Here is a 15537-nt window from a genome sequence, read left to right on the forward strand (position 1 = left end):
TTAATTGATGGTTACCATATTATTAATTACCCAAAATCAAAGCTAAATTGAGATGTTTGAAATTTATGTTGGATATTCAGTAGAAGAAACATCAATATTTAATTTATTATATTTAATTTATTTCTTCTATTTTATTTAGATCAACAGGTCACAAAGAACAAAACACTTTATATTATTGATTTTAGGACCTACTATATGCTAGGTCGGGACGTGTGTGTACAGTGTTGTACTAAGTAGGAGCCGGTCTAGGCCTACCTGGCCCTCGTCACTAACTTAACTAGGCTAGCCAAAGTTAGTTAGGCCTAGCTAGGCTAGCCTAGCTTATCAAAAATAAAATGAGCCACGATTTTATCAGTATATATTTGAATCTAAACATCAATCAAATGAATAACTATGGTCTTACTCGAGCAAATAAGTGCCATTTTCTAATTAAATTGTACCAGGCTTTGACTCGTATCAATTCTCATAAATTGTTGTTTCCTTTTCTGCTAAACGTACGCCACACAGACTGTTTCTTTTCAGCAGGAGCTCAGCAGCAGCAGCTAGCTAGGCCTAGCTAGCAGTTAGCGTTTTCGCGGTGCTCTCCATGCTTGCCGAGGTTGCCAGAACATTGTACAGATTTGCCCAATGTAGCCTATAGTCGAAACAAAAATTACCATTAAATTACATTTCAGAATTTAAAGAAAATTGATTTATTAAGTACGCCTAGGCCTACTAGGAGCCTACTACTGTTAGCAAATGTTAGCTACAAATTCAAAAATTGGTTGTATTTTATTAGTGAAAATTAAAAATGTGAATAGTAGCCGAAAATTATATCTTGTTATACATATTTTAATGGACAACTTATGTGTAGTGTGGATAATGATGGGCTAGGAAAAGAAAGGATCGGCGCGCCGGTCTGGCGCTAACAGATGAGTTATTTGTTAAGTCATGAGTTTATTACATTCTTTAAAGATGTATTGTCCCCCAAAAACATAGAAAATGAAGATTAATTAAATAATACATTGAATGAGTTTTTTTTGTAGTTTTAATAAAGTTAATCACTTCAGTAGAAAAAAACTGGAAAAAAACAATGACAAAATAAATGGTTAAATTCAACCAAAAACTCATTTGCTGTAAACCAATTTGACTATTTTTGGCTTTTAATTACAGTTTTTTTTTGTCATAATGGATAACTCTTGTGACATTAAAATGGCATATACCAAAAACGTTTGAAAAAAATATTTTTTCAGGGGGCCGGGACAATACATCTTTAAATGAGAGAAACCGTCTTTACTCTCATATTATTAATTTATCTTAATGTTTTCATATTGTTTTATTAGTTTCGTTTAAACCGTCGTATAAACAAAACTGCAGTATTGAAATTTGTTATTTAGAAAAGATTCATCAGCTCCCGTGAGAAGTTTGTGCTATTGTCATGGCGCTCATACACAACGTTACGCTTTTTATTATCTTATCGAAATTGTTGTTGCCAGGCAGCGGGAACATTTTATTAAACTCTACAGTAAATGACATTTACGCTGGTGACTCGGTAACGTTGACGTGTTACGTAACGGATCAAACAAATTATGATGTAAAGTTTGCTCAACGAAGAAGCGCTGATTTTTACACAATAAGTACAAACGAAGAAGTTGAAATTTCTTTATTTACAGTAAAATGTAATTTCAACACTAACACACATACGTTGATAATCAATGGAGCGACATCTCATCACACTGGTACATACAGATGTGGCGTATGTAGTAATGGATGTGCTTGGAGTAATAATGTTGATGTTAATGTTTACTCACGACCGAAAATTCCTGAATGTTACATTGATTCTGAGTATGTAATGGAAGATACTCATGTTATATTTACCTGTGAGGCTTACCGTGTCCCAACTCCTACAAGTATTAAAGCTTGGACAATTCTGGACAATAAACGTAACGAACTTGGTCCAACACTGATGGGGGAGAAGATCTTTACTTATCCAATCGACTTGAATCACACAGCAAACGGAATTTCATTTGCATGTGAAGTTAAGTATGAACTTCCAGTTTTTACATCGAAAAACTGCACCACTTTACCATTAAATATCATGTTTGCACCGAAAATACTTTTTTCCAAGTTTCATGTAATTTCATCTGCCGGGTTAGTGACAGTTAATATTTCAGCGAATCCTGAAGCATCTGCAGTGTACTGGCGACGGTATGATGAACATAGAGAGGCTTATTTGCTTTCAAATCAAACTTTCGCCGTCGTAAACTTATGTAAGCCGTCTACTGGCATTCGGTATATTTGTGTCATTGACGACGACATAAAAAATGGATCAATTATTGAAATAATAGCGGAAAATTCGATTGGCAATGCATCTTTATTTACAGCTTTTATAGATACCGGTAACTCAGTTAGGCCAACAAACATGAGTACAGTTTTTAAAACAGTTAAGCTTAAGCCTGCTAATATCACATTGTTATCAACTGACCGTCGTAAATTAGATTTTACACTTTTGCCAATAATATTAGCACGTGGTGGTGTACTGGTTCTTTTTTTATATGTTCTGTTTATCATGTGCCTCAAAAAGTTTATATTTTACGTGAGTAATTAAGTGCATTGCCAAATTTATTTACCAGAAAACATAGCAATCTGAGATACCGTAAATTATAAACAAGATATTTTATTTACTTTATTATTCCATAATTAACACAAATGGAACATGATTAGGATGTATATTATGAACAGAGGTACTACTTCTTAAGTATGTCCGAAACCGGACCTGAAGTATGTCTTAATATGATAAATTAAATTAGGCCTACTGTATAACAGAGGCAAGTTACGTTGTAATGAAATTGAATATGAATTAAGTAACGGCCTATTAGAAATCTTTCGTTCGTTATATGAAATAATAGACTGTCGTGAAATCTGTAAGCTCAAATACGCAATGTTGGGTCGCGAGAATTCCCAAAATAGGATCATGGGGTCGTGGTCAAAAAAGGTTGCGGAACGCTGCTCTAAGCTAATGGCATTATGAATAATTCATGAGAAAAAAAATCGATTGCTATATTTTCCGATAAGATAAATAAGAATGACAATAAAATTGACTGAGCGATTGTAATGTATACCAATCATCCATTACATCACCTTTGTCCTGTAAAATCGTCGACTCAATCAGAACCAAATGTTTGAATATCATTAACAGCTAGCAACAAGTATAGCTTCTTACATAAAGATTAAGCACAAATTTGTTATGTTTTGCATATTTGTATACCTTATATTGTGCTTGAAGGTGCTGTTTGCGAACGGTGTACCGTCAATGCTCCAAACTGAACCACAAATAGAAATATTACAAGCATATGTTGGACAAAAAAACGTGAAGCTGGATTGTATACGTTCCAATCCGACTAACAAGCTATCTTGGTACTTGGTGGACAAAGAATCTGAATCTCTACTGACGACAGACACATGGGTTAAATACCCACGTGAGTATGATGTTGAATACACTACTGGTCAAAACGTGAGTAATTATCACCTAGTTATCAAAGACATGAAAATGTTATTTGAAGGATTGTATTTATGCGAAGCTACATTGTATAACAATGAAATTATATCTATGGGATTAACAAGACTGATCGTATATGAATTACCTTCTGAACCAAAGGTTGCATGCAGTGTCGTAGAAACTGATATCATGGAAGGGACGACATCTATAGTTCAGTGCAATGCATCTATTGGTAGTATTCCAGCGGAATGTGAAATATCGATTATTTATAGCCATTCCCCCGATCCCGTTTTCACCAACTCTACCATGGATGAATGTGGGTTTAATTGCGTCACAGTTAAAGTTTACATAACGCGTAGCATGGATTCATTCCAATGTGTTGTCTTACACGATCTTCTACCAAACGATATAATAAGTTACACGCCGCATCTTAATGTAAGTTACTGGCCAACATTCCAGAATATTCCTGAGACGGTAGAGTATGACACAAAAGCCGATTTGAATATCCCAATTACCGTGGATTCTAATCCTAAAGCGCATGTTTATGTGGAGTTTTGGAAAAAGTTGTTAGCTAATACACCTTCCAGCAACATTATTAGACAATTAAGTGAAATAACTGAAAACAGCTTTGTTCTTTCAATCAAAGGATCAGAAATAGGTGAAACTACATACTTTAAAATCAAAGCGATTAACAGTATTGGATATGATACGCACATCATCAAGCTCTATAAAAAAGAGTGTTGTTCAAAAGAAAGTGATAAGTATGATAAAAGGTACTGGTGGTTACTAGTTCTAGCTATAGGCCTACCTGTGGGGCTAATAACAATATGGTGGATAAAACGGCGCAATCGTCGTGTAAATCAGAATCCTCAAAATATACCCACTTGAATGATATACCATCTTTTATTTTTATTCTGCTACTTTATATGTTATTATTTATTACATTTTTTTGATATAGTTACCGGTATATATACTTTTCTATTTTTAAACTATGTTTGATCGTTATCATTTAAACTGCTGTTTTAATATTGTAAATGAAAGCCTCAATTCAGCCATTGGCTGTTGCTATGGCCTCTTTTCATATTCGGATTGATCATGTAATATATCGAAATAAAAGTACTATAAATTAGACACAAGCACACCTGAGTAGATAATTGTCATTTAAATGGAGGATTGTTGGTAACATGATATTCAATAACTACCATTATTCAAGAACGAACATTCCTGAATGTTACATTGATTCACAGTATAATGCAATTTATGATACTCAGGTTATATTTACCTTATCGTGTCCCAACTTCATGTGAACAAGTATCAGAGCTTGGACAATTCTGGACAATAATAATAACGAATTTGGTCCAACACTGATAATGAACGTCGAAACATCGACAACCTGTACCACTTTGCCATTAAACATTACATTTGCACCGAAACTATTTTTTTTCTAAGTTTCAAGTAATTTCACCCATAACAGTTGATATCTCAGCGAATCTCGAAGCATCTGTGTATTGGCTAATTTTTGAAAACAGTAATGTAAGGCTCTACTCCAAACCAAACATTCATCTTCGTGAACTTATGTAAGATGTCTTATATACTGGCATTCGGTAAATATTGCATCACTGACGACATAAAAAATACTGGATCAACAAAGTTGAAATAATAGCAGAGAACACTATTGACAATTCGTCATATACATTGATTTACAGTTTTAGACACCGGTAACGGATACTCGCTTACAACAATGAGCAGGAGGAGCGTTTATCGTTCAAAGAGTATCACATTGTTTGACAGTAGGCCTATAAATGAAATTATACCCATTTGCCAATAATAATTGCACCCTGGATTTCTGATTCGTTTCTGTGTTTTCTGTTTGTTCATTCTTCATGTAAATGACAATTAATGCCATAATGATTCAATTCAGTTGTACATTGTCATAGCAAAAATATTTCACCTATCATAAAACAATATGCAAGAACTAACATGATCAGCTTTCCAACGATATCAAAATCTTAGCCCCATTTTAGATATCAGATAAGAAAGATAAAATTTATAGAATTTCGACAATATTATGATCGGCAGTCTGTCTGAGGGAGAGAGAATTATAATATTAATAATTTGTTCACTTGTAATAATATTATCATTCTGCTCTATACCCCATATTGTGTGATTGCTATGCATAAAATGGCACCCAATTATCCGTGTTATAACATTGTATTGACAATTCAAATTCATTTCAATTCTAACAAAAGCCTAAACGAAACGTAAACTAGGCCAGTGTGTGAAAAATGTAAACAGGATTGTTGCAATTCCAAACAACAAGAAGCTCCTGCACCATAGTAATTGTAACTAAGGAGTGTATAAGGCTTTATCTGAAATTATTCAGTGCATTTCTGGTATACTGATAACACAAGTTTGTAATGTCTTTCATTTTCTCATTACACCTCATTTTGTGTTTTTGTTTGCTGTGTACACCGGGTTTATCATGGCCATTACCTCAACAATTTGAAGAACATCAAGAACTAAAGTTAGTCACTGCAGGTGACACGAACGTGACACTGGATTGCATAGTTCCCTATCATGAGAAGACGTTAAGTTGGTATATGTGGAATAAAGAATCTGAAGATCAATTGACACATGACAGTTGGATTAAACACGAAAGTTTGTATGGTGTTAAATACGGCAATTTCAGTAGAAATAACGAGACTTATGAAAATTATCAACTGATCATTAAAAACATGGACGTGCTAAATGAATGGTATCTATGCGAAGCTACCAGATCTTGTGACAATGAGGTGATATCTGTAATAAGATTGTACGTAATATTACCGAAAGTTGCATGCAGTATTGCAGAAACTGATGTCATAGAAGGAAAAATATATATTGTTCAGTGTAATGTACCTTTTGATATCAATCTAGTAAAATGTGAAATATCAATTGTTTATAGAAATTCATCTAATTCAGTTACTAATTCTACAATGGATCAATGCGGATTCAATTGCGTCACAGTGGAAGTGAACATAACTCGCAATATGGATTCATTTCAGTGTTGCCCAAAGTGATCTTCTACTAAATGAGATAAACAATTACACGAGAAGTCTTAACGTAAGTTACCCGCCAACATTCTTAAATATGTCAAAGATTTTAACGTATGACACAGAGACCGTTTTGAAGATACCGATTAACCTAGATTCTAACCCTCAATCGGAGGTATATTGGGAGTTGTGGAATCATGACTTGTCGGTAGATAATATAAACTTCTATAACAAATTAAGTGCAACATCTGAAAACAGTTATATGCTTTCAATCAAAGGATCAGACATTGGTAGTGCCACATACATTGTATTCAAGGCAAACAACAATATTGGAAATGTTATGCACAGCATTAAACTCAATAAAACGGAAGGGTTGAAGGAAAACGACAAACAGGAGAAACAGTACTTGTGGCTATTACTATTGATAATAATAATAATACCTATAGTACTAGTGTTAAGGATGATACATAACCGAGGTACTAGAGTTGTGCAACATCAAACCATACCCATAAATGATGATCGTGACATATAATGTATAGATAATTAACTCTTCAGATACTCTCTCACTGTATACCCAACACGGGAGTGCCCCACCGGAGGTGCTGACTATAGATAATCAACTCTTCAGATACTCTCCCACCGTAAACCCAACACGGGAGTGCCCCACCGGAGGTGCTGACCGGTCGTGGGCGAACAATGTTTTTACTTTTTTGTACATACTTTCTACAGCTCACTATGTCGGTCGGTTGTTGGGTTGGTCGGTAAACACTAAATTGAGCACTTGTTGTTATCGTGTTACCGTACCGTACATTTAAATGCATTTAAATAATGGTTACCAAACTGACAAGCACTAGCTTCTTTTGGTATACTATTAAATATTGTAAATGTAATTGTGAATAAATGTATACTGTAGTTAGGTTTGCGTCTGGATGGTCCATAGTTCACTGCGGATGATTGTAGAAGAGTAACTTGAAACAGAGGTCAATTCAGTTGGAGTTTGGAAGCTTTATAAATAGAGATACGGTTCCATTTTAATGAAATACAATGTTGGGTTATGTCGAACGTATTTTTTATTTTTTCAATGTCTCGAAACTATTTCTATATGTTTAACATTTTCCCGGGAAGAGCTGAATTGTCACTTAAAAGCAAAAATGTAAAAAAAAAATAAATTGAAATATTTATAATAATAATAATAGAATTAGGTTTTACGGTATCAACTATTAATATTATATATTAACATAATTATTCTGTATACAACCTTAATTTCATTAAGCACTACTATATTAAGTACAGTAGGGCCTACAGTAGACTCATTACAGCTTTACAAAACTGTTGAAATATCTGACAATGCACCAAGGTTCCTGGCATATCAAAATAATGATTTTGAAAGCAGGACCGGTGGCTGTCAGCAAATGATTTTAAGACATGAAAACCCATAATTCTTCCTATTTCAAAAAAAGAACCGATCAAGTCTTTACTCTCATATTTGACATTACTTTATCTCAATTTATTTGTTTCCATGTACAATTTATATTTTTACGTGAGTAATTAAGTGAATTGCCACATTTATAGAAAACATAACCGTTTTTAGATATCGTAAATTATAAATAAGATACAGTTACTATTATTTATACTTCGTTTTAAAATAGTATGATTACTTGTAGTAAAACAGTATACAGTATATATAAGTATGTATATAAATTCAAAATAATATATTTACTTTCTAAGATTAACTTTAACAAATTTTTTTTTGAACATTTTAAAATGCGTCTTTTGTAGAGTTAAATTTAAATAAACAAGAGTTATTTTAATTTAAAATATGTAGGCCTAAAGAATGCATTAGAAACATGTAGTAGTGTAGGCTTAATATTGTTTGATTAAGAAATAGAAGAGAGTATAGACGTAAGATTATTAAGTTATATATCATTTTTATATTATCATTATTCAGGTATATTGCCAGGAATGTTTTATTTGTTTACTGGCACAAAGGTATATTATGCCATGCATGATTGGACATGGGTTTATGAATAGCAATGAACAATAAGGAAGTCCATTAAACATGAATATTATGGACTGGGTAGAAAACAGCTGTTAACTGTCTGACATTTGCCATGTTTCATATTTTCTCTTACCTTATTTTGTGTTTGTTGTCTATAAAGGACGTTTTAACGAAGGTGCACGATAATGAACCACCAATAAATATATTACAAGCATATATTGGACAACAGAACGTAGAGTTGGATTGTATAGTTACCAATCAGGTAAACAGGTTATATTGGTACTTGTCGGTGAACGAAAATTCCGAATCTATCTTAACAACAGACGAATGGATTAAATACCCAGGTGTGTATAATGTTGAACACATTATTAGTTTAAACGAGAGTAATTATCGCCTGATTATTAAAAACGTGAATATCTTAGATGAAGGATTGTATCGATGCGAAACTACTGTTGCCAGATCTGACGATGAAATAACTATAGTTCTAAACCTAACAAGATTAGTCGTATTTGAAATACCTTCTGAACCAAAAGTTACATGTCGTATTATAGAAACTGATGTCATAGAAGGTAAGATATCGACAGTTCAGATCAAAGCATCAATTGGTACTATTCCAGCGAAATTTGAAATAAAGGCTATTTACAGCAATAAATCAGCTGACTCTATCGTCGGTAGGCATGTCAACTCTACAACATTTAATAAATGTGAGTTTAATTGCGTCACAGTGAAAGTAAACATAACGCGTAGCATGGATTCATTTATGTGTGTTGTCTTACATGATCTTCTGCCAAGCGTGATAACCAATTACACGTCGCGTCTGAATGTACATTACCAGCCAAAATTCGACAATATGCCTGAGATTTTAGGATACGATACAGAAGCCGATTTGAAGATACCAATTAACGTAGATTCTAATCCAAAAGCACGGATTGAATTAAAGTTGTGGAATGAGCATGAATTGGTAGATGATACAACCTATCTAAGAAAATTAAATACAACGTATGAAAACAATTCTGTGCTTTCAATCAAAGGATCAGAAATTAGTAATGCCACACACATTGAAATCAAAGCGATTAACAATATTGGATATGATACACACATCATTCTACTCTATAAACAAAACATTTCAAAGGAAAACAACAAACAGAAGAATGAGCATTTGGGGCATTTGATCGTTTTTGTAGTCAATATAGTGTTAGGTCTAATAGTGTTATGCATAATTAATTTGTACCAGAGAAGTTTGAACCTTCAATCAGTTTTGGGGCCAGAGCTTTCCTCGACGATGGGTTCACAAAAGAAAAAAAGGAAAAAGAAAAGGAAAAGGAAAACAAGGAACAAATTATTATAATATCTGTTTCAGTCATATTAAGCATTACAAGGCCTGTTTCATGCACTTACATATCTAAAATCACACAGTTGAGTATCGTTGGGGTAGAGTTTGTGTATTTTTGCGATTAACCAACATATTTTTATTTTGTTACACGTTTCCATGGTAACAAAAAGGTATTTTCCATAAATTATTAAAAATTGTGTATTTATAGTATACAATTAACTAGTGAAAAAATGAGCATAATGTGATTCATAATTAAAGAACTATCTTTGATTTGTATGTATTTTGCGATTAAAGGACATCTTTTTAATAATTAATCATTTAATATATCTGAAGAAAGAACAATGATTAATTTTTATAAAATAAATATTTCTTGTCTATATAGCTATATTTAATTTTCTGTTTTTATGTGTCTGATTTGATCGTTATCATTTATACTGCTGTTTTAATATTGTAAATGAATCCTCAATTTAGCCATTGGCTGTTGCTATGGTCTCTTTTCATATTCGGATTGATCATGTAATATATCGAAATAAAGTACTATAAATTACACACAAACACACCGGTAGATAATTGTCATTTAAATGGAGGATTGTTGGTCACATGATATTCAATAACTACCATTATTCAAGAACAAACATTCCTGAATGTTACATTGATTCACAGCATAATGCATGCATAATTACCTGCGAGTCTTACCGTGTCCCAACGTCATGTCAACAAGTATCAGAGCTTGGACAATTCTGGACAATAAACGTAACAAATTTTGTCCAACACTGATGATGATGATGATGATGATGTTTACACATTACATTTGAACCGAAAATATTTTTCTTTTCTATGTTTCAAGTAATTTCATCCATAAAAGTTGATATCTCAGCGAATCTCGAAGCATCATGTGTATTGGCTAATTTTTGAAAATAGTAATGTAAGGCTCTACTCCCAACCAAACATTCGTCTTCGTGAACTTATGTAAGATGTCTTATATACTGGCATTCGGTAAATATTGCATCACTGACGACATAAAAAATACTGGATCAACAAAGTTGAAACAATAACAGAGAACACTATTGTCAATTCGTCATATACATTTATAGTTCTAGACACCGGTAACGGATACTCGCTTACAACAATGAGCAGGAGGAGCGTTTCTCGTTCAAAGAGTATCACATTGTTTGATAGTAGGCCTATAAATTAAATTATACCCATTTGCCAATAATAATTGCACCCTGGATTCTGATTCTTTTCTGTATTTTCTGTTTGTTCATTCTTCATAGCAAAAATATTTCACCTATCATAAAACAATAAGCAAGAAATAACATGATCAGCTTTCCAACGATATCACAATCTTAGCCCCATTTTTAGAAATCAGATAAGAAAGATAACATTTATAGAATTTCGACAATATTATGATCGGCAGTCTGTCTGAGGGAGAGAGAATTATAATATTAATAATTTGTTCACTTGTAATAATACAGTATTATCATTCCGCTCTATACCCCACATTGTGTGATTGTTATTCATGAAATATCGCCATCCGTGTTATTGTATTGATAATTCATATTTATTAACTTATATTATAACAAAAGCCTAAATGAAACGTAAACAGGATTGTTGCAATTATAAACAAGCTAAGCTCCTGCACCATAGTAATTGTAACTCAAAGGAGTGTAAGGCTTTATCTGAAATTATTCAGTGCATTTCTGGTATACTAATAACAAAGGTACAGGTGTAGGATTGCTTTACAACATTAGACATTCTCTGTTCTTTTTAACAATAGGTAAGTAAATGGGTTAGTAAAAAAAAATAATAATTAAATAATAAAATTAGGTGGTTTCCCGAATGATCGTAAAATCAAAACGGTACTGTATATAATACTTACACTGGACCTATAGAGTTATGAAAGCCACAGTACAATATGCTTGATTACACTTATGGTTACTAAATCAACATTTTACGTTAAAACATGACATGATGGTCTTGCGTAACAGTTGAGTTTAGTTGCTTTCAGTTCCTGGTCGACATAACGACTCATCGGCATCTACGCATATCCAGGGTAGCGGTGGAAAACAAACAAAGACCTAATCATAAAATCTTAATATGCTTTAGCATAGAAACTAAAAAAATGTGAATTAGTACGGAGAAATTGAAAATATCACATTATTCTCATCGAGTGCGAGAACATCTTAACCAGTTAAAAATGTTGATCCGTATAAATGCCTGTCTTGTCTACATCTCATTCGTATTTGTTTTAGTCCTCTTCGATTCCGAAGCGATCAACAACGTAATAATAACGCCTCCATTGACTATTTCACCCGTGTTTAGCAAAATAGAGCTAAGTTGTATAGTACAAGAAGACATAGATGTGCATGCGGTGATTTGGTATAAATTGAAGAACAAAATTATTGAAAATACAAATATACTTGAGTCTACCTATTCTGTGAATTGTAACTTTACGAGTAAAAGTTTCAAACTGTTAATTTATAAACCTGCAGGATTCAATGCTGGTATGTACAAATGTGAAGTGTGTTTCGATTTGGAAAGAAAAACGTGTGCATTTAGCAATGATGCAAATGTAACTGTATACTCGATTCCTGCAAGTCCAAAATGCATTGATGTTGAACGTGATGTCAAAGAAGGGGACGCCATACCTTTCGGGTGTTTTATGATTGACGGTACACGCTTCCCAAGTCTCTTGGATGTGTCGATAAATTACAAAAACGGCACATCTCGACCAAACCTGGCGACCTCCTCAACAGACAAAAGCATATCACACAATATATCAATATCTTACGATCTAAACAACGCTGTGTTGTGCTGCACTGCCCGATTTCCAATAATAAATACGACATTAAACTGTTTAAGTGGGCCACTTAATGTCAGTTACTCTCCAAAAGTTCTTTCACTGACCTACTCAATTGTAGACTCCATCAATGACCCAAGCAACGCATCAATAACAATGAATATTACATCAAATCCTGAAGCCACTGTGAGTTGGTCAAGGTTTGGCAGCAACTTTATCGTCTGTAACTCATCTGGAAGTTCAGAAAACGCTATGCTTTATGTGTGTAATATCTATAATATTACAAACGGGACAGAAGTTATTGTTTCAGCTAATAATTCTTTTGGTAACCATAGTGAAGCGTTAACGTTAGTTTGGTCCCACAGAAGCAAAACAGACGCCGATTACACTGTCAGACCACCTAAAATAACGTTGCGAATAAATAATCAACAAACGGAGATTAATGATATTAATAATAATACTACTGATTATCAAATTGATTACAGTGAATATAATATGTTTACGATAACACTCATTATTGTATCTGTTTCTTCGCTGTTGTTGATTATTACCGTTATTATTGTTATAATAAAACTCAGAAAAAAGAGCAAACCTCAGAATCAAAATCTTAATGTAAATAGAGATTCATCCACACCGAACAGACAACACCCGATACAACATATCTACGAAACCAAACTATATGAAGTGTGTAGTGTCAATGAATCGATCTCAGGAGAGCTCAATGAACACAAACATGTAGACCTACCAATGCAAGTGGTGGAATTGCACAATACGGATTTAGAAGCAGAAAACATGTGCAACAACGAAACGACTGAAAATTTAACATACATTGAAATTGATCATCCAATAATTGAAAATAAAGTCGAAGTGATACGAACAATTGAAAGAGTTGATTACACAGAAATAGTTGACAAACATTCTACGGCTATAGCTGGAAAAAAGACAACACAAGATAAAAATTTAGGCCTAGTTCCTGATAGAATTAGTTGCATCAACCAATGTAAGTTCGACCATATCACGATGAAGGATAATCAGGTAGAATGTTCACTTTGCCAAAAACAATACCATAGACATTGTGTAAAAATGAAGCTAACCACGACATCCACAGTTTGGTTGTGTCCATATTGTAAAGATATACCGGGTACCATGTCGGATATGGCTAATAACATTGCTTCGTTGAGTGCAATGGTAAAACAACAGCAAGATATGATTGCAAATCAAAAATTAGCAATGCAGAGTATTTTAGAGAAACAATTAGAAAGTCATAAATACTAGCGGTATTATGATACAAATAACAATAATAGGCCCACAAGTAATTTCATCTGCCGGGTTGGTGCCGGGTGGTTAATATTTCAGAAAATCCTGAAGCATCTGCAGTGTACTGGCGACGGTATGATGAACACAGAGAGACTTGTTTGCTTTCAAATCAAACGTTCGCCGTCGTGAACTTATGCGAAGCTGATGAGTCTAAACCCTTCAAAATCTCCGGGCCCAGACAGCATACATCCACGTGTACTAAAAGAAGCAGCAGAAGTAATCGCTGATCCACTAACAAACATATTTAATAAATCCATAAAGGAAGGTATCATTCCTGACGACTGGAAGGTAGCTCATGTTTCCGCTATATTTAAGAAGGGCAACCCTACTAATCCAGGCAACTATAGGCCCATCAGTTTAACATCAGTGATATGTAAAGTAATGGAATCCTTAATCAGAGATGATCTAATGATGTTTCTGGAAGGTAACGATCTTATAAGTAACCATCAATATGGATTTAGAGCAGGCAGATCATGTGTAACACAACTGATAATGGTACTTGATAAATGGACAGCTATGATTGATGAAGAAGGTGGTGTAGACGTAGCATACCTGGATTTTAGCAAGGCCTTCGATACTGTCCCACACCAACGACTACTGAAAAAAATACAAGCATATGGAATTAATGGTAATCTTTTAAAATGGATAGAATGTTTCTTACTTGGAAGGAAGCGGCGTGTTGCAATTAAAGGAACCTTATCGTCTTGGTCTCATGTTACAAGCGGGATACCCCAAGAAAGTGTCCTCGGACCTATACTATTCTTGATCTACATAAACGATCTACCCGATATATTAGAAACCCACACAGAGATGTTTGCTGATGATACCAAACTGTTCAATCACATTAAGAGTCGGGTTGACTGTGAAGCCCTCCAACGTGATATTGATGCTGCTAACGATTGGGCAAAAACTTGGCAGTTGAAGTTTAACGTCAATAAGTGCTGCATTATGCATCTTGGCAGGAATTGTACAATTATACGATGTCAGTGGAGGCTTTGCAGGCAAAAGAGGAAGAAAAAGACTTGGGCGTTATATTTGACCAGACCCTCAAGTTCAGCAAACACGTTGGAATCGTCAGTAATAGAGTGATCAGACATACATTTAACTACCTTGATGAGGAAATGTTTGTTCCACTTTTTAAATCATTAGTGAGACCTCACCTTGAATATGCTAATTGTGTATGGCCTCCGTTTCTTCGTAAAGATATAACATGCATTGAAAAAGTTCAAAGGAGGGCAACAAAAGCAATTCCTTCATTAAAAGACCTGGATTATACAGAATGCCTAAAACGACTAAATCTACCAACATTGGCCTTTAGAAGATTACGAGGAGATATGATTCAAGTTTTTAAAATGGTGACAGGCCTAAGTGGTAGTGGAATGCGTAACTTCTTCCCTATGAAAACATACGAGAGAAACCTAAGAAGACATAGATACACCATATACCGGTATAAGCGACGACCTAAACTGGATATCCGCAAGTACAATTTTTCTTACAGAATTGTTAACCTATGGAATAGTCTACCAGAGGAAGCCGTTAACACCACCACAGTAAACGCCTTTAAAAATAAACTTGATA

The 15537-nt window shown here is 34.0% G+C and overlaps 1 protein-coding gene across 1 annotated transcript in view; it reads right to left on the reverse strand.

Moving 5' to 3' along the window:
- The window catches only part of LOC140044399 (pre-mRNA-processing factor 19-like), a 115000-nt gene that overhangs the window by 5977 nt on the left and 93486 nt on the right, over positions 1–15537 (reverse strand). Inside the window, exon 3 of the mRNA XM_072088890.1 lies at positions 404–634. Coding sequence (XP_071944991.1) covers positions 404–422 — 19 coding nt within the window. The 5' untranslated portion in view covers positions 423–634. The remainder of the gene's footprint in view (positions 1–403; positions 635–15537) is intronic.

This window comes from Antedon mediterranea, chromosome 3 (genome assembly GCF_964355755.1).
Source record: "Antedon mediterranea chromosome 3, ecAntMedi1.1, whole genome shotgun sequence".
NCBI classification, from domain to species: domain Eukaryota; kingdom Metazoa; phylum Echinodermata; class Crinoidea; order Comatulida; family Antedonidae; genus Antedon; species Antedon mediterranea.